Here is a 26,920-nt window from a genome sequence, read left to right as displayed (position 1 = left end):
TTTTGTACCTCAGTTCCCAAAATATTCGGGCCCTGCCTATCTGACCTGTGATATAAATATAGTGGGAGGGCTGGGTTCGGTGTGGTCAGCCCACTCTAGGAGATGCTGTGATCACTATGGAACATTAAAGGGGGAAGCTGCACCCAGCAGTCCATGGGAAGACACTGGAAGTCCAGAGAACCCTCAAGTCTTGAGGGCACATCAGCAATGGACTACTACCTAGCCTAGTTCAGTTAGAGAAGGACACGTTGCACTGGAAATCCAACTTTTTGGACTTTCTCTCAAATGTTCAAGTAAAGTTGCATCAACAATTTAAAGCCCAAAGTCTGAAGTCATTCAAAGGGGTACATGATGGTTTCTGGGTACATGATGGTTTCTGGCATATGAAATAAGAGAGTCAGTAAAGCCCACGCTGGGTATGAAGCAAGCAACTATGAAAGGTTAACTCGGCAAGGACTAGTTGGAGGAGGAATGCAGTTGCAATGTGTAACCAGAACCAGTGCAAGGTGCATTGCAGCCAGTCATGAGACGTGGTACTAGGTGTAGGTGGCAGGTCCTCTGGTAGCAAGGGGGATGGTGATCTGGCTCCCTCCCTAATGGTCGGTTTCCCAAAACAACCGGGACTGAACCCACGGTACTGAGACCTCGTGCTCCTGGCTACATGGTACGGGAGTGAAGGAGTTAACAAGCGAATGCCCTAGGGTACAATGGGATCCTTTTCCGGAGGACTAGGTACACTAGAGGTACACTGGACTGTTGGTGAGGTCATGGACTGTTGGAGAGGTCATGGACTGTTGGAGAGGTCATGGACTGTTGGAGAGGTCCTGGACTGTTGGTGAGGTCATGGACTTTTGGTGAGGTCATGGACTGTTGGAGAGGTCATGGATTGTTGGAGTGGTCATGGACTGTTGGAGAGGTCATGGACTGTTGGAGAGGTCATGGACTGTTGGAGAGGTCCTGGACTGTTGGTGAGGTCATGGACTGTTAGTGAGGTCATGGGCTGTTGGAGAGGTCATGGATTGTTGGAGAGGTCCTGGACTGTTGGTGAGGTCATGGACTGTTGGTGAGGTCATGGACTGTTGGAGAGGTCATGGACTGTTGGAGAGGTCCTGGATGTTGGAGAGGTCATGGACTGTTGGAGAGGTCCTGGACTGTTGGAGAGGTCATGGACTGTTGGAGAGGTCCTGGATGTTGGAGAGGTCATGGACTGTTGGAGAGGTCCTGGACTGTTGGTGAGGTCATGGACTGTTGGAGAGGTCATGGATTGTTGGAGAGGTCATGGGCTCAGCGTTGTCCCTCCTAAATGCAACATCCCCCAAGCAGCTTGTGTGGTGACATGGGAATTTTACATTGTTTTTAGGGTCATTATATGAGATTCCTCGGGCGCAGAACTTATTTACGTGAATTGTAACATTACTTTATGCTTTTTTTGTACAATTGTTTTCTCTTAATTCACCATTGAGAGTTTTCTTCTCTTCTCTTGCAGATTCGTGTTGCCAAGGTGATATCACCGCCCAGATACAAATGACTAACGTGCAAGGTTCCGTATCAATAGACACCAACACATGGACCCTCCGAACAAATCTGTCCACTCGTTGCGGAACTGTCGATATCTCCATCCATGAGTTTCCGGTGATCTATGGAGCCTCTCGGGATCCTTGCGAGATAGGCCACATTGGTCAATCTAGCTTAGATCTCTCTCTTAAAGGAACAACGCAGGTTGTAGTTGATCGGAATATGAGATACGATGGACGCTCCCTATTTTTAAAGACCTGTGGTCTGCAAACATGTGTAAATCTGGACACCGGTGCCCACAGGGTTTGGAAAGCCGTTTTCCGCGCTTTCATTATAGGACAAGTCTACTTCCTGCAGCCGTCACCTCCGCAGCCAATCACAGCTGTGATGGAGTTAGGACTCCTGGAAGAGATGGCGGCACTCAATGCCTCTCTCTTCTTCTCGGACGCCTGCCAAGGAAATAAGGTCCAGCTTTTAGGAAGTGCCCAGGTAAACCACCAGAAATTAGCTAAGAGTCGCCTTGAACTCAATGCTACCGAGGTGATGCCCTACCTTGTGATAAAACACCAGGAGAGATGGGCATGTGCAGAGTTGAAACTCATACAGACTAAGGAGGTTTCAGCACAATTTAGCATGAAAGGTGTCAATGGATCCTTTAGCTTCAAACAAGAGTCGCCCTTCCACCCTACTCAACTTTCCATAAACCTGTGGAGGCTCCGGGGACTTGCTGGTCAGTACAGAATTCACTCCCTACCTGTCCGGGCTCGTCACCACTCAGATCAGAACTTGTGTGATGAAGCAAACACAGGGAATCTCTGGAATCCGTTGTCAGTAAGTACAGCAAACAATATAGGTGGCCACGGTTCGTGGCCCATTGGAGACTTGAGTGGGCGACATGGAACTCTGCAGGGTCGTGAGGCATTCAGCGCTGTTCTAACTGACTGGAATCTGCCCCTTTTTGGCAATAACGGTGTTACCGCCCGTTCTGTCCTTATTTTAAAAGCCGATGGGGAACCGTGGGTCTGCAGCACCATCAATTTGGAAGGAGAAGTGGTTACAGCTCTTGCATCTTTCCGTAAGGGAGTCGTTGGCAAGATAATGTTCCAGCAGGCTACGAGCGATCCCTACAATGACCTCACTGTGTACATTGAGCTCTCCCACGTCTCAGACAGCATCAGCAAAAACCATAACTGGCACATCCATGAATTTCCACTTCCAACAGAGTCTAAAGGCTGTGCCAGTGCTGGAGGGCACTTCAACCCCTTTAATGTATCGACTGGTGGGAACTACAGCCAAGAGTGCAAGCCGACCAACCCCCTGCGATGTGAGGCTGGAGATTATGCTGGGAGACTTGTCCCAATTACCCTTCTTGCCCCCTTTCCAGCTCGATATTTGTTTACCGACTCTTTAACTTCACTTACAGGACCAACGTCTATCATTGGGCGGTCTGTGGTCATACACGAACCTGAAGGGCGGTCTCCACGTGTGGCCTGTGCCAATATTCTTCTCCAACCAATCTTCCAAGGTAGGACTGATCTTTGGTCTGGCTCTGGTAATGCCGGCGGAGAATTAGAGGCCTCTCAGGTATCTGAATTCACCCCGACATTGATTGATGTCAATTTCCGTGGACTGAGTGGCCTTGCTGGAGGTTTCCATATCCATCAGCTTCCAGTGACTGCAGGGTCAGACAACCCATGTTCAGATCAGCGAATTCGAGGACACTTCAACCCTTTCCTTGTAAATATGGCCAGCTCTCCAGCAGCCGGTAATGGAACAGATGATGAATATGAGGTGGGAGATATCAGTGGAAGACACGGCTCTTTACTAAACCTGGACAACAAGACCGGAAAATTCAGAGACATGAACTTACCTCTGTCTGGTCCTCACAGCGCTCTTGGCCGGTCTTTGGTCATCCACTATGTCAACGGGTCCAGGTGAGTGAAGTCAACGTTCATGATGAAAATACTTCACCGCTATGGGGAAATCTCCCCATTGTGGAAGGGGCAGAGATAAAAACTATTGCAGGATATATCCCTATTGTGGGAGGGGCAGAGATAAAAACTATTGCAGGATATATCCCTATTGTGGGAGGGGCAGAGACACAAATTACTGCAGGAAATGTCCCCATTGTGGGAGGGGCAGAGACACAAATTACTGCAGGAAATGTCCCCATTGTGGGAGGGGCAGATACACAAACTACTGCAGGAAATCTCCCCATTGTGGGAGGGGCAGAGACACAAACTACTGCAGAGAAATCCCCCCATTGTGGGAGGGGCAGAGACACAAACTACTGTAGGAAATCTCCCCATTGTGGGAGGGGCAGAGACACAAACTACTGCAGGGAAATCCCCCCATTGTGGGAGGGGCAGAGACACAAACTACTGCAGGAAATCTCCCCATTGTGGGAGGGGCAGAGACACAAACTACTGCAGAGAAATCCCCCCATTGTGGGAGGGGCAGAGACACAAACTACTGTAGGAAATCTCCCCATTGTGGGAGGGGCAGAGACACAAACTACTGTAGGAAATCTCCCCATTGTGGGAGGGGCAGAGACACAAACTACTGTAGGAAATCTCCCCATTGTGGGAGGGGCAGAGACACAAACTACTGGGGGAAATCTCCCCATTGTGGGAGGGGCAGAGACACAAACTACTGCAGGAAATCTGCCCATTGTGGGAGGGGCAGAGACACAAACTACTGCAGGAAATCTCCCCATTGTGGGAAGGGCAGAGACACAAACTACTGCAGTGAAATCTCCCCATTGTGGGAGGGGCAGAGACACAAACTACGAGGGAGAAATCTTTAAGCATTTTGGGTGAACTGAGCTCCTCCTGTAAAGACCTGAGATCTCCACACAACATTCAGAAATAAAGCGATATTTTAGTTTTTTTGACTTTTGTTCAGCCTTCCATTAGTAATAAATTTGCTGACTGCCATTTCCCCCCAGGATGCATTGTGCCACCTTTCAGCGTCAACTGTCATCAGACGGTGAGTGGGTCCGAGTCTCGGCGGAGTTCTCTGGAGTCATCAGTGGAAGAATTTCCCTGGTAAGGAGACTGTGTGGTTTCTGTTTTGTATGCCAAATATATATCGGAACCCTAGAGAAGCACCCCAATAACGAAAACATAAACTCTACGCCCCTTACACCCCAATGATAGAGATTTGAAGGACGAAGGAAGACAACTGTGTCACCCCTCCTCCCCCCCTCCAGGGTTATACACAGAATCCCTAATTCTATAGAAGAACATTCATTCACAAAATAATGAATATTCCACACATCTTTTGCCATGCCACACTTACCAATTCATTGGTCCCTGTCCACAGGACACGTTTAACCCCGCCCACAGTCTGTCTCAGGCCCACGCGTGGATTAGGCTGTCCCACTAGAGTGGTCCACTCAAATCCTTTAGATATGCAGGGACAGCCCCCCCAACAATAATAACGAAGGCCGTATTGAGTCACTGCGCATTCATAGGGTGTCACTGCAATTCGGGGACATCATTCAGGACACGCCATCATCAGAACTGAGGTCCGAGATGCCACGCTATGACATACAGGTAAATATTTTACAAAATGTATGTGTAATAAACGACATAGACAATGCTGTAAGAAAATATAGACACCAAAGATGAGCCTCTGTTGGCATTCTGTGGACAACGCTGTAGAATATTACGTACGTGGAAAGCTATGTCCGTGGGAAGGTTCTGTAGACAATGCTGTAGGAGAATATCAGATGCATGGAAAGCTCAGCCTAAGTGAACGTTCCGTAAACAATGCTGTAGGAGAATAGTAGACACATGGAAAGCTCAGTCTATGTTAGCATTCCATAGACAATGCTGTAGGAAAATATAGACACCAAAAGATGAGCCTCTGTTGGCATTCTGTGGACAACGCTGTAGAATATTACGTACGTGGAAAGCTATGTCCGTGGGAAGGTTCTGTAGACAACGTTGTAGCGAAATTGTAATCACATGTGAAAATAGAGAGGTTTAGTATGAAAATATGAGCCTATTGCAATTTTATTATATGTGAGCATTCCATTGACAACACTGTAAGAGAATAGTAGATGCATGGAAAGCTTCGTTTTAGTGAATGTTCCATAGACAAGGCTGTAGGAAAATAGTAGACACATGGAAAGCCCAGTTTAAGTGATTGTTCTGTAGACAATGCTGTAGGAGAATATCAGATGCATGGAAAGCTCAGCCTAAGTGAACGTTCCGTAAACAATGCTGTAGGAGAATAGTAGACACATGGAAAGTTCAGTCTATGTTAGCGTTCCATAGACAATGCTGTAGGAGAATAATAGATATGGAAAGCTTACACAATGTGAACATTCCATTAGACAATGCTGTGGGTTAACTGTGTGCATGGAAAGTATTACGTCTGTGTAAGTATGGGTCTAAGTCAATGTGATCCTATGTTAACATTCCATAGACAAGGCTGTAGGAGAATAGTAGACACATGGAAATCTAATTCTAAGTGAATGTTCCGCAGACAAGGCTGTAGGAGAATAGCAGATGTATGGAAAGCCCAGTCTAAGTGAATGTTCTGTAGACAATGCTGTAGGAGAATAGTAGACACATGGAAAGCCCAGTTTAAGTGATTGTTCTGTAGACAATGCTGTAGGAGAATATCAGATGCATGGAAAGCTCAGCCTAAGTGAACGTTCTGTAAACAATGCTGTAGGAGAATAGTAGACACATGGAAAGTTCAGTCTATGTTAGCATTCCATAGACAATGCTGTAGGAGAATAGTAGACACATGGAAAGTTCAGCCTATGTTAGCATTCCATAGACAATGCTATAGGAGAATAGTAGATACATGGAAAGCTCAGACGAAGTGAACGTTCCGTAATCAATGCTGTAGGAGAATAGTAGACACATGGAAAGTTCAGTCTATGTTAGCATTCCATAGACAATGCTGTAGGAGAATAGTAGACACATGGAAAGCTCAGCCTATGTTAGCATTCCATAGACAAGGCTGTAGGAGAATAGTAGACACATGGAAAGTTCAGCCTATGTTAGCATTCCATAGACAATGCTGTAGGAGAATAGTAGACACATGGAAAGCTCAGCCTATGTTAGCATTCCATAGACAAGGCTGTAGGAGAATAGTAGACACATGGAAAGTTCAGCCTAAGTGAACGTTCCGTAATCAATGCTGTAGGAGACTAGTAGACACATGGAAAGCTCAGCCTATGTTAGCATTCCATAGACAAGGCTGTAGGAGAATAGTAGACACATGGAAAGCTGAGACAAAGTGAACCTTCCATAGACAATGCTGTAGGTCGGAAAATGGAACACATGCAAAGCTTAGTCTGTGCATTCTGTAGACAATGCTGTGGTTTAATTGTGAAAACATGAGCATAGACAATATTGAGTATTGAGTAACTATGGGTCAAAGTCAATGTGATTCTATGTGAGCATTCCATAGACAATGCTGTAGGGTTACTGTAGACACACACAATGCTGGGTCTAGGTGACCATTCTGTAGATAACAGTGAATTCTGAGCTGTGTGTATTCTTTGACAGAGTCAGATTGTCTACCCGAATGGAGGATCCAGCGACACCACAATCTTGGTAGACCTGCAGCCAGTCTCCCCAGACAAGGTAAAACGCATTCCGGCATACAGTAATCAGGTATAAATAATGATGCTGCTACTATAGATTCCACAGATATTCTTACCAGCCGTGTGTTAGGTTTATAAATGAGAACATAGAACCAGAACTGTATACAGAGATTGTGCTGCCGCCCCTCCTTCTCCTGCCACCCTAGGCACTGGCCAATTGAGCCCTCTTGCTAAATCTGCCCTGGTGTGGAATAGAGGCCCACATCTGGTCCAGACTTTGCTATTGATGGTTTCTTTTCTTTGCAGAACCTCAGCTGGTCCATCCGCACCCAAGACAACGGGGGAGAAACATACAATCCATATGAAATACCCAATCAGGTGAGAGAGACCCAGTGTGACCTCAAATGTCCATCAAACGCAACCTAAGTGGTGCAATGCCAGGTAGTGGTAAGGGCTGGAGCACACAACCTCACCCTAATTTAATTGCCACCCCTCAGTCCTATCATGCTTAGACACTGGAGAAGACCTTGTGATGACGTCAGTAGTGAAAATCAGCGATTGTCTGATGTTTAGTATGAAGCCCCTCCCAGTCTATGTACACCTACCTGTAAAACCCTTAATGGTGTCATAACCAGGAGGAGTAAACGCCAGAAAAGGAAGGACGAGTCCACTCTGAACTGACGCTTGTGGATGGCTGGTGGCATATTGTATTCTTTGGTGATGGCCCTACCGCAAATTACCAGCTCCTGCCATGCCAAAGCCAGGAGATGGTGTCACCCTCCCAGCCTCCATTGTGTGAGGGGGGTAGAGGCACAGAGAGTAGGGTGGAGAAATGAGACACAGACTACCATTCCCTTTTCTTCTCTCTCCAGGGAGGGAACTGGTCGTGGTGTGGCCCCCAGGTGTCCCAGCACTGCAGAGTCGGAGATCTGGTGGGTAAACATGGACCGATATCTCCACGCAACCGGCTGGTGTTCACAGATAGCAACTTACCTCTGGCCGGAGACTTCACAGGTATCATCCTCAGAGGCGGTCTTATGATGCCCACACATGGTGCAATTTAGTCATTTGCTTTCTTTGTTTCAGTCACTGCATTCATTTTATGTGATGATTGTAGTACAGAGGGGGGAAATAATGATCGGCTCCCCTGCCCATTGTGTAAATGTGCTCAATGAAGGACCTATCATTTTTATCATGGGTGTATTTTATATGAGAGAGACAGACTATCAACCAAAAATCCAGAAAAACACACATGATACAAATGTTATAAATGGAGTTGCAGTTCAGTGAGTGAAATAAGTATTTGATCCCCTAGTAGTTGGTGGAGAAACCCTTGTTGGTGATCACAGAGGTCAGACGTTTCTTGTAGGTGGTGATGAGGTTTGCACATCTCGGGAGGAGCTCCTCTCTTCTCTACAGATCTTCTCTAAATCCTGAAGGTTTCTTGGCAACTCGAAGTTTCAGCTCCTCCATACATTTTCTATAGGATTAAGGTCTGGAGACTGGCTAGACCACTCCATGACCTTCATGTGCTTCTTGAGCCACTTCTTTGTTACCTTGGCGGTATGTTTTGGATCATTGTCATGCTGGAAGACCCGTCCATGACCCATCTTCAGTCTTCTGCCTGAGGGGAGAAGGTTCTCCTCCAAGATCTTACAATACACGGCCCCGTCCATTGGCCCCTCAATGTGGCAAAGTCAGTCTGTGCCTTTAGTAGAGAAACAGCCCCAAAGAATCATGTTTCCACCTCCGTGTGTGCCTGTAGGGATGGTGTCCATGTTTCCACCTCCGTGTGTGGCTGTAGGGATGGTGTTCATGTTTCCACCTCCGTGTGTGCCTGTAGGGATGGTGTCCATGTTTCCACCTCCGTGTGTGGCTGTAGGGATGGTGTTCATGTTCCCACCTCCGTGTGTGACTGTAGGGATGGTGTTCATGTTCCCACCTCCGTGTGTGACTGTAGGGATGGTGTTCATGTTCCCACCTCCGTGTGTGACTGTAGGGATGGTGTCCATGTTCCCACCTCCGTGTGTGACTGTAGGGATGGTGTCCATGTTCCCACCTCCGTGTGTGACTGTAGGGATGGTGTCCATGTTCCCACCTCTGTGTGTGACTGTAGGGAGGGTGTTCATGTTCCCACCTCCGTGTGTGACTGTAGGGATGGTGTCCATGTTCCCCCCTCCGTGTGTGACTGTAGGGATGGTGTTCATGTTCCCACCTCCGTGTGTGACTGTAGGGATGGTGTTCATGTTCCCACCTCCGTGTGTGACTGTAGGGATGGTGTCCATGTTCCCACCTCCGTGTGTGACTGTAGGGATGGTGTCCATGTTCCCACCTCCGTGTGTGACTGTAGGGATGGTGTCCATGTTCCCACCTCTGTGTGTGACTGTAGGGAGGGTGTTCATGTTCCCACCTCCGTGTGTGACTGTAGGGATGGTGTTCATGTTCCCACCTCCGTGTGTGACTGTAGGGATGGTGTTCATGTTCCCACCTCCGTGTGTGACTGTAGGGATGGTGTCCATGTTCCCACCTCCGTGTGTGACTGTAGGGATGGAGTTCATGTTCCCCCCTCCGTGTGTGACTGTAGGGATGGAGTTCATGTTCCCACCTCCGTGTGTGACTGTAGGGATGGTGTTCATGTTCCCACCTCCGTGTGTGACTGTAGGGACGGAGTTCATGTTCCCACCTCCGTGTGTGACTGTAGGGATGGTGTTCATGTTCCCACCTCCGTGTGTGACTGTAGGGATGGTGTTCATGTTCCCACCTCCGTGTGTGACTGTAGGGATGGTGTTCTTAGGGTCATAGTCACCATTTTTCTTCCTCCAAACCTGGCAAGTCGAGTTAATGCAAAATAACTAAATTTCGGTCTCATCTGCCACAGAACTTTCTCCCCCAATCCTTCTCTGAATCATTTAGATGTTCATTGGCATGACTCTACATGTGCCTTCTTGAGGAGGGGACTTGCCGTGTTTGGAGGAAGACAAATGGTGACTATGACCCTAAGAACACCATCCCTACAGTCACACACGGAGGTGGGAACATGAACACCATCCCTACAGTCACACACGGAGGTGGGAACATGAACACCATCCCTACAGTCACACACGGAGGTGGGAACATGAACACCATCCCTACAGTCACACACGGAGGTGGAAACATGAACACCATCCCTACAGTCACACACGGAGGTGGGAACATGAACACCATCTCTACAGTCACACACGGAGGTGGGAACATGAACACCATCCCTACAGTCACACACGGAGGTGGAAACATGAACACCATCCCTACAGTCACGCACGGAGGTGGAAATATGAACACCATCCCTACAGTCACACAGACAGAGGTGGGAACATGAACACCATCCCTACAGTCACACACGGAGGTGGGAACATGAACACCATCCCTACAGTCACACACAGAGGTGGGAACATGAACACCATCCCTACAGTCACACACGGAGGTAGAAACATGATGCTTTGGGGTTGTTTCTGTGCTTAAGGTACAGCCTGACTCTGCCACATTGAGGGGCTAATGGACGGGGCCATGTATTGTAAGATCTTGGATGAGAATCTTCTCCCCTCAGGCAGAACACTGAAGATGGGTCATGGATGGGTCTTCCAGCATGAAAATGACCCAAAACATACCGCCAAGGCAACAAAGAAGTGACTCAAGAAGAAGCACATTAAGGTCCTGGAGTGGCCTAGCCAGTCTCCAGACCTTAATCCTATAGAGAATGTATGGAGGGAGCTGAAACTTCGAGTTGCCAAGAGACAGCCAAGAAACCTTCAGGATTTAGAGAAGATCTGTAAAGAAGAGAGGACCAAAATCCCTCCTGAGATGTGTGGAAACCTACAACAGACCTCTGTGATCGCCAACAAGGGTTTCTCCACCAACTACTAAGTCATGTTTTGCTTGAGGATCAAATACTTATTTTACTCACTGAACTTCAACTCCATTTATAACATTCGTATGATGTGTTTTTTTTCTGGATTTTTGGTTGATATTCTGTCTTTATCATATAAAATACAACTATGATAAAAATGATAGACCCTTCATTTCTTTGTCAAAATCTGCAGGGGAGCCAATCATTATTTCCCCCACTGTATGTATAGATTTGTTTCATCAGTTCTGTATATTTGTTCATCCTGTTTGTATGATGGTTATCCATCGAACATTTCTGAGATCCATAAAAGAGTGAGCAGCCCATATACTGCCCATAATGTATTATTCTTATACAGCACTGTGTAACCTGTTCCCTATGTTATATCAGTTGTCAGCAGGACTTTGGCACTGACATGGGACTCCCTAGAACTGTCCTTGATGCTCCTCCCCGATGTCTCCATCACGTCCCTCAAATTCCAAAAAGTCACACCTTTCGATAGGTGAGTCTGGATGAACAATGAGTGTAATATGCTGTCATAGTGTGGCGCTACCTCCACATGAGCCGCTGGTAATTTTGGGTTCTCTGCTCTCGTCTAGCCCTGTGTAAGGCCTCACCCTCACTGACACCCCCAGAATACCTTGTCTGTGAGCCCCCCCCCAGCAGACACACAAGAACCGCACACAGATAAACAGTCTGTAGTATGATGAAGTTGGGGCCCTTTAAAACCGTTGGTGCGCAAGGTGATGAGTATACTAAGTGAATGTAGCTTAGTAATGGATCTGGGTCTGAAAATCGCTAGCAAGTGATTAGAACGTAATAATGGGTCTGGAACCCTCTCACCAACTCCCTTCTCGACAGTCCTCTGATGGTAATGAGTTTATTGCATGGTGGAGGGCCCCCTTATCCTGCGGTACAACAATGGTGGTGGACTCTTTCCCGGGCTTTTACTTATATCTGACCCCTAGCTCTCAGGAATCCATGGGCATTGTAGTTATGGCCCAGGAATGGTTAGGGTTCGAATTCGTGTCCACATCTCCTACATCTGCTCTGACTCTTTTTCTGGGGTTTTCTTTATATCTGACCCCTCTTGCTCTCAGGTGTCTATGGGCATTGTAGTTATAGCCCAGGGATGGTTATGATTCGAATACTCTTCCCCATCTCCCACACCTTCCCTGACTTTTTCCCTGACTTTTCCTTATATCTGACCCCTCTTGCTCTCAGGCGTCCATAGGTATTGTAGTTATAGCCCAGGACAGTTATGGTTCGAATACTCTTCCGCATCTTTTTCCCGGGCTTTTCCCTATATCTGGCTCCTCCAGCTCTCAGGTGTCTATGGGCATCACGGGCCAGAAATGGTTTTTGTTCACCTCCCCTTCATATCTCCCACATCTGCCCTGAATCTTTCCCGGGCTTTTCCCTATATCTGGCTCCTCCTGCTCTCAGGTGTCTATGGGCATTGTAGTTCTGGCCCAGTGATGGTTATAATTTGGATACTATTCCACATCTCCCACATCTGCCCTGACTTTTTCCCGGGCTTTTCCTTATATCTGACCCCTCCTACTCTCAGAGGTCGTTGGTTATGGTTCAACTCTTCTACATCCTCCAGACTGCTCCTGTGTAAAGCCAGACATAATTAAATAGTGCATAGCTGACCATCTTGTAAAGAAAAAAAGAGATCTGCAACCAGTAACATTGCCCAGAGTTACAATAGATCGGTTATTGTATCATCCTGAGACAGAGAGGTGAATGATTTGGTACCCAACAAGACCATTCTCTTTAGAAGTCTCAGACGTTCCTCCTGAACCCACCATAATCCATAAATGTTAATTGTCCTGGATTTTCTGGGACAGTCCCACATCTTGGACCTAATCCTGATAATTCTGTGTGCCGGACCGTTTCCTGGGATCACATCGTGACCTTTATTTAAAGAAGGGGTACAGGCTAAGCTTGTTTGTCTGAACTTCTCCTGTGGATAACAGGAGTGCAATTCGGTCTGAACTTCTGTGACCTGCTTTCAGCTGTTAGCCCTTGTACACACAGGTCGGACATTCCGACAACCAAATCCGTTGGATTTTGTCCGATGGATTTTGTCCGAAACTGTTGCATACACACGGTCGGACAAAGTTGTCGGAAAATCCGATCGTTCAGAACGTGATGACGTTATTTAGTTACGACTGGACTACGTTCAGGCTAGTAGCCAATAGCTTTGGTGCAGGAATTTGATCTGAGCATGCGTGGCACTTTGTCCGATCGGAATTCTCTACACATGATCGGACAAAGTCCGATCAGATCATGTTGTTGCAAAATTATACCGACAAGTTGGAAAACTTGGTCCGTCGGATACTCGGATGAAGATCATGCACAGTCGGATTATCCGACAAAACGGTCCGATCGGACACATTCCGTCGGAATCTCCGACCGTGTGTACAAGGGCTTACAAAGCTGGTCCAAGCTGGGGAAAGTCATAGGTGAAGTATGGGCAGGCCCACTCCACTAAGGTGATGGTCTGGGTTGGGTCACCGGTCACTGGGAGGGCCTAAACAGGCTGTGATTGGGGTTACCTGTGTTCTGGGACTGAAATGTTGGTAAGTATGACAATCAACTGTCATGATGGTCCTCAAATTTTCCCCAAGAGAAAAAAAACACGACAGGAGTTGGGAATTGTTGATGAGAAACACATGGATATTACCTAAAAAAAAAACCACAGTAATAAGAACAAGTCACTGCCCACAGTAACCAATCACATTCCTTTACCTGGGCTCATAGAGGATAGCAGATGACACCTGATTGGTCACTGTGCTCAACATCTCACCCCACATTTATTTCTCAAGTATTTTTAAAGAAATGGGCACAAAAGTAGTCAGTGACCAACCCAAGAGGCAGTAGGCAATTGGTCTTTCTGCTTGAAGATATCAGCTGGTTATCAACTTATGGGTGACCTCAAGTGGCCCCCAATGATTCGGAATACAGAATACATAGAGGGGTAAGCCGGTGTAGAAATGGAAAGTTCTCAGGTGAGCCGCAGACACAAGGCCGATGTCATTGGGTGAGAGAGCCAGGCATCGGGGGGGGGGGGGGGGGTTTAGTAAATAAAATTTCAGCAAAAATTGGAATATTTTGGAAAATGTTGGAATTGGAGAGACTTCATCATAGCCTGTAGAGCAGTGATGGGGAACCTTGGCACCCCAGATGTTTTGGAACTACATTTCCCATGATGCTCATGCACTCTGCAGTGTAGTGGAGCATCATGGGAAATGTAGTTCCAAAACATCTGGGGTGCCGAGGTTCGCCATCACTGCTCTAGAGAATATAAACATCTGGAAAGATCTGGGAAAGCAACCATAATTTCATCATTTGATGATATTAAGTCACGGTGCTAGAAGGCCACCTTGAATAGTAGTATTACACCCCAGATTTCCACATATTTTGAATAGTGGAGTTTTTCAGGGCTCGGAGTAATTTGGAAGGTAAATTGCTGGTGTTTCATGTATTTTGATTCATTTGGTTTTATGTAATTTTGGTAATTGATATGAGCATTGTTCTGTTTCAAACACCACTTTATTCATTGACATACTTCCCTTAGACCTCGGTCCTTCCAACCAGTCTGTGGAGAGTGTTTATTCAGTCAACTGCCAAATAAACACTCTCCACGGACAGCTTAACTCTCCAAAAAGACATGGTGGTGTAATCCAATGTAGTTTTACATGGATGTTGATGTACAATATGTGGCTGTATCTCTCCTGACTCCCTCTACTCTCTTACTCTCACCCATCAAATCAAAGTGTAAAGAGACAATGATCTTCGTAAGCCCCATACACACTATCAGATTTTCTGCTGATTTTTGTCTTCAGATTTACCAAAACCATGTAGTGGAAGGGCCGGCCTGATTGCATACACATTGAATCATCTAAGGTTTGACCTCATATTATATGGTTTTGGTAAATCCGAAGGAAAAAATCATCAGAAAATCTGATAGTGTGTATGGGGCTTAAGCCTTGTTCCCACCCTGAAGGCTGGTAACTAACTGAGGAAACATGGAGAAGAAGAGAGAGGACTATCTATAGACTAAAACAACCAACCTAAACACACGGGTCAACTGGATTGTACCACTTCACAAATACAGTAATAAAGAAATTATAGTTACAGTGGGCTACCACTAGATGTCAGCACAAACAATTGCATACATTACATAATGAAATCCAATGCAATGGCGATGGATACAGGACACGTGTTCCAAATCAAGCATGTAGATTTCATACTGATAAAGTAATGATTAAAAAAACTAAAAATATTATAATATTAAAGTGACATTTAACAGAAGGTCCTGTGACTGAACCCTTTTCTAGTCATGAACTGGTTAAGCTTTTATGAGGCTGGTCAAAGCTGTGATTCAAAATTTCCAGAATCGCCCCAAAAGTTGGACAGTACCTCCAGGGTTCCTTTAGTGTGATTCTTGTCATTGCCTCAGACTGATTGTAAGACATTTCCTTTCAGGTTAGCCCTGCGGGGCGCGCTGTCCTCAGCTCTGGGCGTTGCTCCGTGGAAGGTGACAGTCTTACCGCAGACCATGGAAGAGGACTCCTGTCTACGGGTGCAATTTTTTGTCATCGGTAAAGTCATTCATTCAGATTGTCTTGGTCAAACTAAAAAAACAAAATATTCAAAAATGTCTGTCCCTCCTGACACTCTCTTCTCTCTCCCCTGTCTCTCTCTCTTGGCTCTTTTTTATGGCTCCCTCACGCTCTTACTATATATCTCCCGGTTCCCTCTCCTTACTCTCCTATCTGGAGTCTCTCTCCATATCTCTCTCTTCTGTCTCTCTCTCCTGGCTCTCTTTCTTCTGTCTCTCTCTCTCCATATCTCTTTCTTCTGTCTCTCTCTCCATATCTCTCTCTCCTGGCTCTTTCTCCAATATCTTATGGATACCTCTCGTATATCTCCCTGCTTTCTCCTGGCTCTCTCAGCCTTGACGATTGTAGCGCTGGTATTTTCAGTACGGAACGCTATTATTTTTGTAGATTTAAGTTTGTCTGAGGCTGCAGTTTGGCTCAGACCAAGTATGTCAAAGTTCTGGTTTCTGTACCAGTTCAGTTGGGTTGTGTTGGTTTCCACTTGGCCGTGGGTGTCGTTGTCACCATCAGTAAGTGTTGGAAATACAACAGGCTGAATGCATTGGATACCCCTTTTACTCAGAAACCGGTGGGAGTGGTTCACCAACTGTGCATTCTGGGTAAGGGTATTTAAGGTACAGGCGCCATATTTTTGGGTTTGTTATTCCGACCTCGTGGCCCTTCTGGCCTGAGATGTGTGCTGTCTTTTCTCTATGTCTCGGGTTTGGCTGGCTCGAGGCTTTGCAACTGAAAGGGGGGGCCCAAAAGTCTTGGGGACTACCGATCCAGGGGTGGTCCTGTGCTGTCTTGCTTGTGGGGAGAAGTCAAGTGACTGGAGGATCCAGGGGAGGACTTTTTCAGGAGAGGACCGAGCAACAGGGCCGGTATCTCTGGAAGAGCCTGGAGACTCAGTTGGGGGCCACATCCCGGGTCACCTACCACACAGGACCGCCGGATTGGCTGAAAGAAACTGGTACTGCGTGACGCTCTTTAACTTTACAAGAAGTTGCTGGTTGTGCTTTCCTGTCGCAGAGCATTGCACAACGATTGCGTTGAATTGACAAGTCTGAGGTAGAGAATTTGTTCGAGCTTCTCACCGGCTGATAGGGTATTGAGAGAGGTCTATCTGGTGATTTCTGGATCCAGCCTGTGGAAGATGTGTGTCCTCTGGATCAGGGAAATACCTCTAACAATTACCAGATAACCTAAATCCCCCTTACCCCTCCATCCCTCTATTACAAAATTCATGTTCTTTCAAATAAATCTTTGGAAAAAGGACGAAGTGTCGAAGCCGATATTCTATAATTCACTTTACAACGGGGCCCCTGAGATGGACACAGTGAGCAGATGAGGTAATGATAAGCCCAACAAAAACCAGCAGCTCCTTCGAGGGTCAGTGCTACATTATCTCTTTCTCTCTCTTGACTTTCAATCTCCTGACTCTCCTGGCATTTTCCTGACACTCTCTCTACCGAGTCTCACTCTCCTGACACTCTCTCTCCTGGCTTTCTCTCCTGGCTCTCTCTCCTGTCACTCTCGATAATGGCTTTCCTTCCAGGCTCTCTCTCCTGACTCAACTGTCTCTCTCTCTCTTTCCCGTTTTTCTCTCTCCCATCTCACTCTCTCTCGACTTTCCTGGCTCTCTTTTGTTTCTCTGTTCTGTTTCTCCTGACTCTCTCTCATGTCTCCTTGCTGTCTGTCCTTACTCTCTCTACTTTTCTCTCCTATCTCTCCCGGCTGTCTCACCTGGATCGCTCTCTTTCCTCTCTCCTGTCGCTCTCTCTTGGCTCTCTCCTGACGCTCTTCCTCCTGGCTCGCTCTCCTGACTGTCTCTCTCTGCTCTCTCTCCTGGCACTCCTCTCTCTGGCTCTTTCTCCTGGCTATCTCTCTCCTGGCTTTCTCCAGGCTGTCTCTCCTGTTTTTTTTCCCCTGGCTCTATCTCTCGACTCTACCTGCTCTTTCCTGCCTCTCTCTCCTGACTTTCTCTCTCTCTCTCTCTCTCTCTCTCTCTCGACTATCCTGGATCTCTCCTAACTCTCTCTCCAGGCTCTCTCTCCTGACTCTCAAAGCTCTCTCCTAACTCTCTCTCCTGTCTCTCTCTCTCTTCACTCTCCTCTCTCTCTCTCTCTTCACTCTCCTCTCTCTCTCTCTCTCTTCACTCTCCTGGCTGTCTCCTGGCTCTCCTCTCTCACTCTTCACTCTCCTGGCTCTCCTCTCTCTCTCTCTCCTCTCCCGGCTATTTCCTGACTCTCTCCTGGCTTTCTCTCCTGTCTCTCTCCCTCTTTACTCTCCTGGCTCTCATCTCTCCTGTCTCTCTCTGCTGTCTCTCTTTCCTGACTCTCTCCTGACTCTCTCTCTCTCTCTCTTTACTCTCCTGGCTCTCGTTTTTCCTGTCTCTCTCTCTCTCCCCTGGCTTTCTCTCCTGTGTCTCTCTCTCATCTCTCCTGTCTCTCTCGACTCTCCTGGCTCTCTCTCCTGAAACTCTCTCTTGGCTCCGGGTGTACACGGGTAATACTGGACACGGTCCATAGAAATGGAGATATTGTGAACTCAGCAGGCCCAATGAACAGACAATCATGAATCTTATTATCTCAGGTGGAGGTACAGGGTGTACCCCGAAAATACCAGCCACAATCCCTACCCTGTCCTGGAGGTATGGGGTGGATTGTTACTCGGATGGTCACATATCTTTTATTTATTTTTATTTTTTTTAAGAATATACAAAAAAAGTTTGTCTTGTGTTCCCAGCACTCATCTCAGCAGACATTCAGCTTAGAACTGCAAGGAGTTTCATTTCATGTAACACAAAAGATCTTCACAAAGAGAAGTTCAGCAAATTCTTCAGTTCTTATAAAGGGGAAGTAAACAAATCTTTACATTTCCGGGGTTTGTTCTTGTTTTAGGAACCGTAATTCTCCGTATATATGTAATTATATCTGCACAGGCAGCATGTAAGCCATGATTACAGAAGAAGACCTTCAATATCAGTCCAGTGGGGTCCTAGATGAAGTCACGGGGAACCAACACCCGTCTTCACAATTTAGACCCATATACATAAACTGGGAGCTTCCAGGGCCACACATTCCGCCAGGGCCACAAGGCTACACCGCCCACCGTACCATCCCTGAGAGGGAGACTCATCTCTCTGTAGGCCCGGACAAGCCTCCCCCCGGGGACCTTCTCTTAGGAGGGTTCACATATTCTTCTCCTGCAGTCCAATCTTCTCTCACTTCTTTCCAGGGCCTAGAACCCCGGGGGGATCATTTCCTCTCCACCCAGTGCCTCGCCTTCCGGCATTTCCTTCACCGCATCTCCACCGATTCTTCATTATCTGGGAGTAATGGAGATCACTTAGCTGCTTAAAATTTTTACAGAAGAGACTTGTCATATATACTGTAGAACCGCAGAAGATCTCCATCACAAGATCAGCGGAAGGTTCCTCATAGCTGGTTAATGATCTTTTTTGCTGAATAAGAGTCCATTGAGCCGGAGTCCCTCATATACTTCCCCGGTCTCTGGATCCCCCTAGAGGAGCAGTAGGTGGCCCTGTACTCCCCCTGGATGGGAGACTCCATCCTGGGCTCTCATAGAAGGTCCAAGTCATCTCTCGTCATCGGTAAAGCTGTTACTTGGCTGACTCTGTAGAAGGACCTTCACACTTCAACAAAAGGTTCCACTTTTGGTTCTTGGGGGAAGCTTTTCTACCAGTTATCTTATGATGGGAAATAGGGGGATGTTTCTTATGGAACTTTCTCACACCATTACATATAGTTACATATAGTGATATCTGATCTTTCCTTACACAAGGCTTCTGTTCCTGCTGATCCTGAAAAATGAACACAGTTTTCCAGACAACGTTCCTTCCCTGTTCCTAAGGCTAGGGGCTTGCTCGAGACAAATCACTTCAGAACAACTGACCAGCCAAACCCAACATCCCTACACAACTCTCCCCTCTCCTTCCAGAGGAGCGTCCCTTCTCCACTCTACAGAGCTTCATCAGCACCTCTCCCAACATCCCTATACCCCTCTCCCCTCTCCTTTCAGAGGAGCGTCTCTTCTTCACTCTACAGAGCTTCATCAGCGCCTCTCCCAACATCCCTATACCCCTCTCCCCGCTCCTTCCAGAGGAGCGTCTCCTCTCCACTTTACAGAGCTTCATCAGCGCCTCTCCCAACATCCCTATACCCCTCTCTCCACTCCTTCCAGAGGAGCGTCTCTTCTCCACTTTACAGAGCTTCATCAGCACCTCTCCCAACATCCCTATACCCCTCTCCCCGCTTCTTCCAGAGGAGCTTCCCTTCTCCACTTTACAGAGCTTCATCAGCACCTCTCCCAACATCCCTATACCCCTCTCCCCTCTCCTTCCAGAGGAGCGTCCCTTCTCCACTTTACAGAGCTTCATCAGCGCCTCTCCCAACATCCCTATACCACTCTCCCCGCTCCTTCCAGAGGAGCGTCTCTTCTCCACTTTACAGAGCTTCATCAGCACCTCTCCCAACATCCCTATACCACTCTCCCCGCTCCTTCCAGAGGAGCGTCCCTTCTCCACTTTACAGAGCTTCATCAGCACCTCTCCCAACATCCCTATACCCCTCTCCCCTCTCCTTCCAGAGGAGCGTCCCTTCTCCACTCTACAGAGCTTCATCAGCGCCTCTCCCAACATCCCTATACCACTCTCCCCGCTCCTTCCAGAGGAGCGTCTCTTCTCCACTTTACAGAGCTTCATCAGCACCTCTCCCAACATCCCTATACCACTCTCTCCACTCCTTCCAGAGGAGCGTCCCTTCTCCACTCTACAGAGCTTCATCAGCGCCTCTCCCAACATCCCTATACCACTCTCCCCGCTCCTTCCAGAGGAGCGTCCCTTCTCCACTCTACAGAGCTTCATCAGCGCCTCTCCCAACATCCCTATACCACTCTCTCCACTCCTTCCAGAGGAGCGTCTCTTCTGCACTTTACAGAGCTTCATCAGCGCCTCTCCCAACATCCCTATACCACTCTCCCCGCTCCTTCCAGAGGAGCGTCCCTTCTCCACTTTACAGAGCTTCATCAGCACCTCTCCCAACATCCCTATACCCCTCTCCCCTCTCCTTCCAGAGGAGCGTCCCTTCTCCACTTTTCAGAGCTTCATCAGTGCCTCTCCCAACATCCCTATACCACTCTCCCCTCTCCTTCCAGAGGAGCGTCCCTTCTCCACTTTACAGAGCTTCATCAGCGCCTCTCCCAACATCCCTATACCCCTCTCCCCGCTCCTTCCAGAGGAGCGTCCCTTCTCCACTTTACAGAGCTTCATCAGCGCCTCTCCCAACATCCCTATACCCCTCTCCCCTCTCCTTCCAGAGGAGCTTTCCTTCTCCACTTTACAGACCTTCATCAGCGCCTCTTCCAACATCCCTATACCACTCTCCCCGCTCCTTCCAGAGGAGCGTCTCTTCTCCACTTTAAAGAGCTTCATCAGCGCCTCTCCCAACATCCCTATACCACTCTCCCCGCTCCTTCCAGAGGAGCGTCCCTTCTCCACTTTACAGAGCTTCATCAGCGCATCTCCCAACATCCCTATACCCCTCTCCCCTCTCCTTCCAGAGGAGCTTCCCTTCTCCACTTTACAGAGCTTCATCAGCGCCTCTCCCAACATCCCTATACTACTCTCCCCGCTCCTTCCAGAGGAGTGTCCTTTCTCCACTTTACAGAGCTTCATTAGCACCTCTCCCAACATCCCTATACCCCTCTCCCCGCTCCTTCCAGAGGAGCGTCCCTTCTCCACTTTACAGAGCTTCATCAGCGCCTCTCCCAACATACCTATACCACTCTCCCTTCTCCTTCCAGAGGAGCGTCTCTTCTCCACTTTACAGAGCTTCATTAGCGCCTCTCCCAACATCCCTATACCACTCTCCCCGCTCCATCCAGAGGAGCGTCTCTTCTCCACTTTACAGAGCTTCATCAGCGCCTCTCCCAACATCCCTATACCACTCTCCCCTCTCCTTCCAGAGGAGCTTCCCTTCTCCACTTTACATCAGCACCTCTCCCAACATCCCTATACCACTCTCCCCGCTCCTTCCAGAGGAGTGTCCCTTCTCCACTTTACAGAGCTTCATCAGCACCTCTCCCAACATCCCTATACCACTCTCCCCGCTCCTTCCAGAGGAGCTTCCCTTCTCCACTTTACATCAGCACCTCTCCCAACATCCCTATACCACTCTCCCCGCTCCTTCCAGAGGAGTGTCCCTTCTCCACTTTACAGAGCTTCATCAGCGCCTCTCCCAACATCCCTATACGACTCTCCCCGCTCCTTCCAGAGGAGCGTCCCTTCTCCACTTTACAGAGCTTCATCAGCACCTCTCCCAACATCCCTATACCACTCTCCCCGCTCCTTCCAGAGGAGCGTCTCTTCTCCACTTTACAGAGCTTCATCAGCACCTCTCCCAACATCCCTATACCACTCTCCCCGCTCCTTCCAGAGGAGCGTCCCTTCTCCACTTTACAGAGCTTCATCAGCACCTCTCCCAACATCCCTATACCCCTCTCCCCGCTCCTTCCAGAGGAGTGTCCCTTCTCCACTCTACAGAGCTTCATCAGCGCCTCTCCCAACATCCCTATACCCCTCTCCCCTCTCCTTCCAGAGGAGCGTCCCTTCTCCACTTTACAGAGCTTCATCAGCACCTCTCCCAACATCCCTATACCACTCTCCCCGCTCCTTCCAGAGGAGCGTCCCTTCTCCACTTTACAGAGCTTCATCAGCACCTCTCCCAACATCCCTATACCCCTCTCCCCTCTCCTTCCAGAGGAGCGTCCCTTCTCCACTTTACAGAGCTTCATCAGCACCTCTCCCAACATCCCTATACCCCTCTCCCCTCTCCTTCCAGAGGAGCGTCCCTTCTCCACTTTACAGAGCTTCATCAGCGCCTCTCCCAACATCCCTATACCACTCTCCCCGCTCCTTCCAGAGGAGCGTCCCTTCTCCACTTTACAGAGCTTCATCAGCACCTCTCCCAACATCCCTATACCCCTCTCCCCGCTCCTTCCAGAGGAGCGTCCCTTCTCCACTTTACAGAGCTTCATCAGCACCTCTCCCAACATCCCTATACCACTCTCCCCGCTCCTTCCAGAGGAGCGTCCCTTCTCCACTTTACAGAGCTTCATCAGCACCTCTCCCAACATCCCTATACCCCTCTCCCCTCTCCTTCCAGAGGAGCGTCCCTTCTCCACTTTACAGAGCTTCATCAGCACCTCTCCCAACATCCCTATACCCCTCTCCCCGCTCCTTCCAGAGGAGTGTCCCTTCTCCACTCTACAGAGCTTCATCAGCGCCTCTCCCAACATCCCTATACCCCTCTCCCCTCTCCTTCCAGAGGAGCGTCCCTTCTCCACTTTACAGAGCTTCATCAGCGCCTCTCCCAACATCCCTATACCACTCTCCCCGCTCCTTCCAGAGGAGCTTCCCTTCTCCACTTTACAGAGCTTCATCAGCGCCTCTCCCAACATCCCTATACCCCTCTCCCCGCTCCTTCCAGAGGAGCGTCCCTTCTCCACTTTCCAGAGCTTCATCAGCGCCTCTCCCAACATCCCTATACCACTCTCCCCTCTCCTTCCAGAGGAGCGTCCCTTCTCCACTTTACAGAACTTCATCAGCACCTCTCCCAACATCCCTATACCCCTCTCCCCGCTCCTTCCAGAGGAGTGTCCCTTCTCCACTTTACAGAGCTTCATCAGCGCCTCTCCCAACATCCCTATACCACTCTCCCCGCTCCTTCCAGAGGAGCGTCCCTTCTCCACTTTACAGAGCTTCATGAGCACCTCTCCCAACATCCCTATACCCCTCTCCCCGCTCCTTCCAGAGGAGTGTCCCTTCTCCACTTTACAGAGCTTCATCAGCGCCTCTCCCAACATCCCTATACCACTCTCCCCTCTCCTTCCAGAGGAGCGTCCCTTCTCCACTTTACAGAGCTTCATCAGCGCCTCTCCCAACATCCCTATACCACTCTCCCCTCTCCTTCCAGAGGAGCATCTCTTCTCCACTTTACAGAGCTTCATCAGCGCCTCTCCCAACATCCCTATACCACTCTCCCCTCTCCTTCCAGAGGAGCATCTCTTCTCCACTTTACAGAGCTTCATCAGCGCCTCTCCCAACATCCCTATACCACTCTCCCCTCTCCTTCCAGAGGAGCGTCCCTTCTCCACTTTACAGAGCTTCATCAGCACCTCTCCCAACATCCCTATACCACTCTCCCCTCTCCTTCCAGAGGAGCGTCCCTTCTCCACTTTACAGAGCTTCATCAGCACCTCTCCCAACATCCCTATACCCCTCTCCCCTCTCCTTCCAGAGGAGCGTCCCTTCTCCACTTTACAGAGCTTCATCAGCGCTTCTCCCAACATCCCTATACCACTCTCCCCACTCCTTCCAGAGGAGCGTCCCTTCTCCACTTTACAGAGCTTCATCAGCGCCTCTCCCAACATCCCTATACCACTCTCCCCACTCCTTCCAGAGGAGCGTCCCTTCTCCACTTTACAGAGCTTCATCAGCGCCTCTCCCAACATCCCTATACCACTCTCCCCTCTCCTTCCAGAGGAGCATCTCTTCTCCACTTTACAGAGCTTCGTCAGCGCCTATCCCAACATCCCTATACCACTCTCCCCTCTCCTTACAGAGGAGCGTCCCTTCTCCACTTTACAGAGCTTCATCAGCGTCTCTCCCAACATCCCTATACCACTCTCCCCACTCCTTCCAGAGGAGCATCTCTTCTCCACTTTACAGAGCTTCATCAGCACCTCTCCAAACATCCCTATACCCCTCTCCTTCCAGAGGAGCGTCCCTTCTCCACTCTACAGAGCTTCATCAGCACCACTCCCAACATCCCTATACCACTCTCCCCTCTCCTTCCAGAGGAGCGTCCCTTCTCCACTTTACAGAGCTTCATCAGCACCTCTCCCAACATCCCTATGCAACTCTCCCCTCTCCTTCCAGAGGAGCGTCCTTTCTCCACTTTACAGAGCTTCATCAGCACCTCTCCCAACATCCCTATACCCCTCTCCCCGCTCCTTCCAGAGGAGCGTCCCTTCTCCACTTTACAGAGCTTAATTAGCGCCTCTCCCAACATCCCTATACCACTCTCCCCTCTCCTTCCAGAGGAGCTTCCCTTCTCCACTTTACATCAGCACCTCTCCCAACATCCCTATACCACTCTCCCCGCTCCTTCCAGAGGAGTGTCCCTTCTCCACTTTACAGAGCTTCATCAGCACCTCTCCCAACATCCCTATACCACTCTCCCCGCTCCTTCCAGAGGAGCGTCCCTTCTGCACTCTACAGAGCTTCATCAGCGCCTCTCCCAACATCCCTATACCACTCTCCCCGCTCCTTCCAGAGGAGCGTCTCTTCTCCACTTTACAGAGCTTCATCAGCACCTCTCCCAACATCCCTATACCACTCTCCCCGCTCCTTCCAGAGGAGCGTCCCTTCTCCACTTTACAGAGCTTCATCAGCACCTCTCCCAACACCCCTATACCACTCTCCCCTCTCCTTCCAGAGGAGCGTCCCTTCTCCACTTTACAGAGCTTCATCAGCACCTCTCCCAACATCCCTATACCCCTCTCCCCTCTCCTTCCAGAGGAGCGTCCCTTCTCCACTCTACAGAGCTTCATCAGCGCCTCTCCCAACATCCCTATACCCCTCTCCCCTCTCCTTCCAGAGGAGCTTCCCTTCTCCACTTTACAGAGCTTCATCAGCGCCTCTCCCAACATCCCTATACCACTCTCCCCTCTCCTTCCAGAGGAGCGTCCCTTCTCCACTTTACAGAGCTTCATCAGCACCTCTCCCAACATCCCTATACCCCTCTTCCCGCTCCTTCCAGAGGAGCGTCCCTTCTCCACTTTACAGAGCTTCATCAGCGCCTCTCCCAACATCCCTATACCACTCTCCCCGCTCCTTCCAGAGGAGCGTCCCTTCTCCACTTTACAGAGCTTCATCAGCACCTCTCCCAACATCCCTATACCCCTCTCCCCGCTCCTTCCAGAGGAGTGTCCCTTCTCCACTTTACAGAGCTTCATCAGCGCCTCTCCCAACATCCCTATACCACTCTCCCCTCTCCTTCCAGAGGAGCGTCCCTTCTCCCCTTTACAGAGCTTCATCAGCGCCTCTCCCAACATCCCTATACCACTCTCCCCTCTCCTTCATGAGGAGCGTCCCTTCTCCACTTTACAGAGCTTCATCAGCGCCTCTCCCAACATCCCTATACCACTCTCCCCTCTCCTTCCAGAGGAGCATCTCTTCTCCACTTTACAGAGCTTCATCAGCGCCTCTCCCAACATCCCTATATCACTCTCCCCTCTCCTTCCAGAGGAGCATCTCTTCTCCACTTTACAGAGCTTCATCAGCGCCTCTCCCAACATCCCTATACCACTCTCCCCGCTCCTTCCAGAGGAGCGTCCCTTCTCCACTTTACAGAGCTTCATCAGCACCTCTCCCAACATCCCTATACCACTCTCCCCTCTCCTTCCAGAGGAGCGTCCCTTCTCCACTTTACAGAGCTTCATCAGCACCTCTCCCAACATCCCTATACCCCTCTCCCCTCTCCTTCCAGAGGAGCGTCCCTTCTCCACTTTACAGAGCTTCATCAGCGCTTCTCCCAACATCCCTATACCACTCTCCCCACTCCTTCCAGAGGAGCGTCCCTTCTCCACTTTACAGAGCTTCACCAGCGCCTCTCCCAACATCCCTATACCACTCTCCCCACTCCTTCCAGAGGAGCGTCCCTTCTCCACTTTACAGAGCTTCATCAGCGCCTCTCCCAACATCCCTATACCACTCTCCCCTCTCCTTCCAGAGGAGCGTCCCTTCTCCACTTTACAGAGCTTCATCAGCGCCTCTCCCAACATCCCTATACCACTCTCCCCACTCCTTCCAGAGGAGCGTCTCTTCTCCACTTTACAGAGCTTCATCAGCACCTCTCCCAACATCCCTATACCCCTCTCCTTCCAGAGGAGCGTCCCTTCTCCACTCTACAGAGCTTCATCAGCACCTCTCCCAACATCCCTATACCACTCTCCCCTCTCCTTCCAGAGGAGCGTCCCTTCTCCACTTTACAGAGCTTCATCAGCACCTCTCCCAACATCCCTATGCAACTCTCTCCTTCCAGAGGAGCGTCCTTTCTCCACTTTACAGAGCTTCATCAGCACCTCTCCCAACATCCCTATACCCCTCTCCCCGCTCCTTCCAGAGGAGCGTCCCTTCTCCACTTTACAGAGCTTCATCAGCGCCTCTCCCAACATCCCTATACCACTCTCCCCTCTCCTTCCAGAGGAGCTTCCCTTCTCCACTTTACATCAGCACCTCTCCCAACATCCCTATAC

At 49.1% G+C, this 26,920-nt stretch overlaps 1 protein-coding gene across 1 annotated transcript in view; it reads left to right on the top strand.

Annotated features, from left to right (window-relative positions):
• LOC144000325 (uncharacterized) overlaps positions 1 to 26,920 on the top strand; it is a 141,377-nt gene that overhangs the window by 19,857 nt on the left and 94,600 nt on the right. Inside the window, exons 4-10 of the mRNA XM_077494063.1 lie at positions 1,487 to 3,449; positions 4,463 to 4,562; positions 7,047 to 7,124; positions 7,391 to 7,462; positions 7,957 to 8,098; positions 11,355 to 11,466; positions 15,462 to 15,577. Of these exons, the coding sequence (XP_077350189.1) occupies positions 1,487 to 3,449; positions 4,463 to 4,562; positions 7,047 to 7,124; positions 7,391 to 7,462; positions 7,957 to 8,098; positions 11,355 to 11,466; positions 15,462 to 15,577 (2,583 nt within the window). The remainder of the gene's footprint in view (positions 1 to 1,486; positions 3,450 to 4,462; positions 4,563 to 7,046; positions 7,125 to 7,390; positions 7,463 to 7,956; positions 8,099 to 11,354; positions 11,467 to 15,461; positions 15,578 to 26,920) is intronic.

This window comes from Lithobates pipiens, unplaced genomic scaffold, assembly GCF_037356315.1.
Source record: "Lithobates pipiens isolate NorthernLeopardFrog02 unplaced genomic scaffold, aLitPip1_a1.2 Scaffold_22, whole genome shotgun sequence".
Lineage (NCBI taxonomy): Eukaryota > Metazoa > Chordata > Amphibia > Anura > Ranidae > Lithobates > Lithobates pipiens.
Note: the sequence above shows the minus strand (reverse complement) of the source record. Positions and strands in the feature narration are given on the sequence as shown.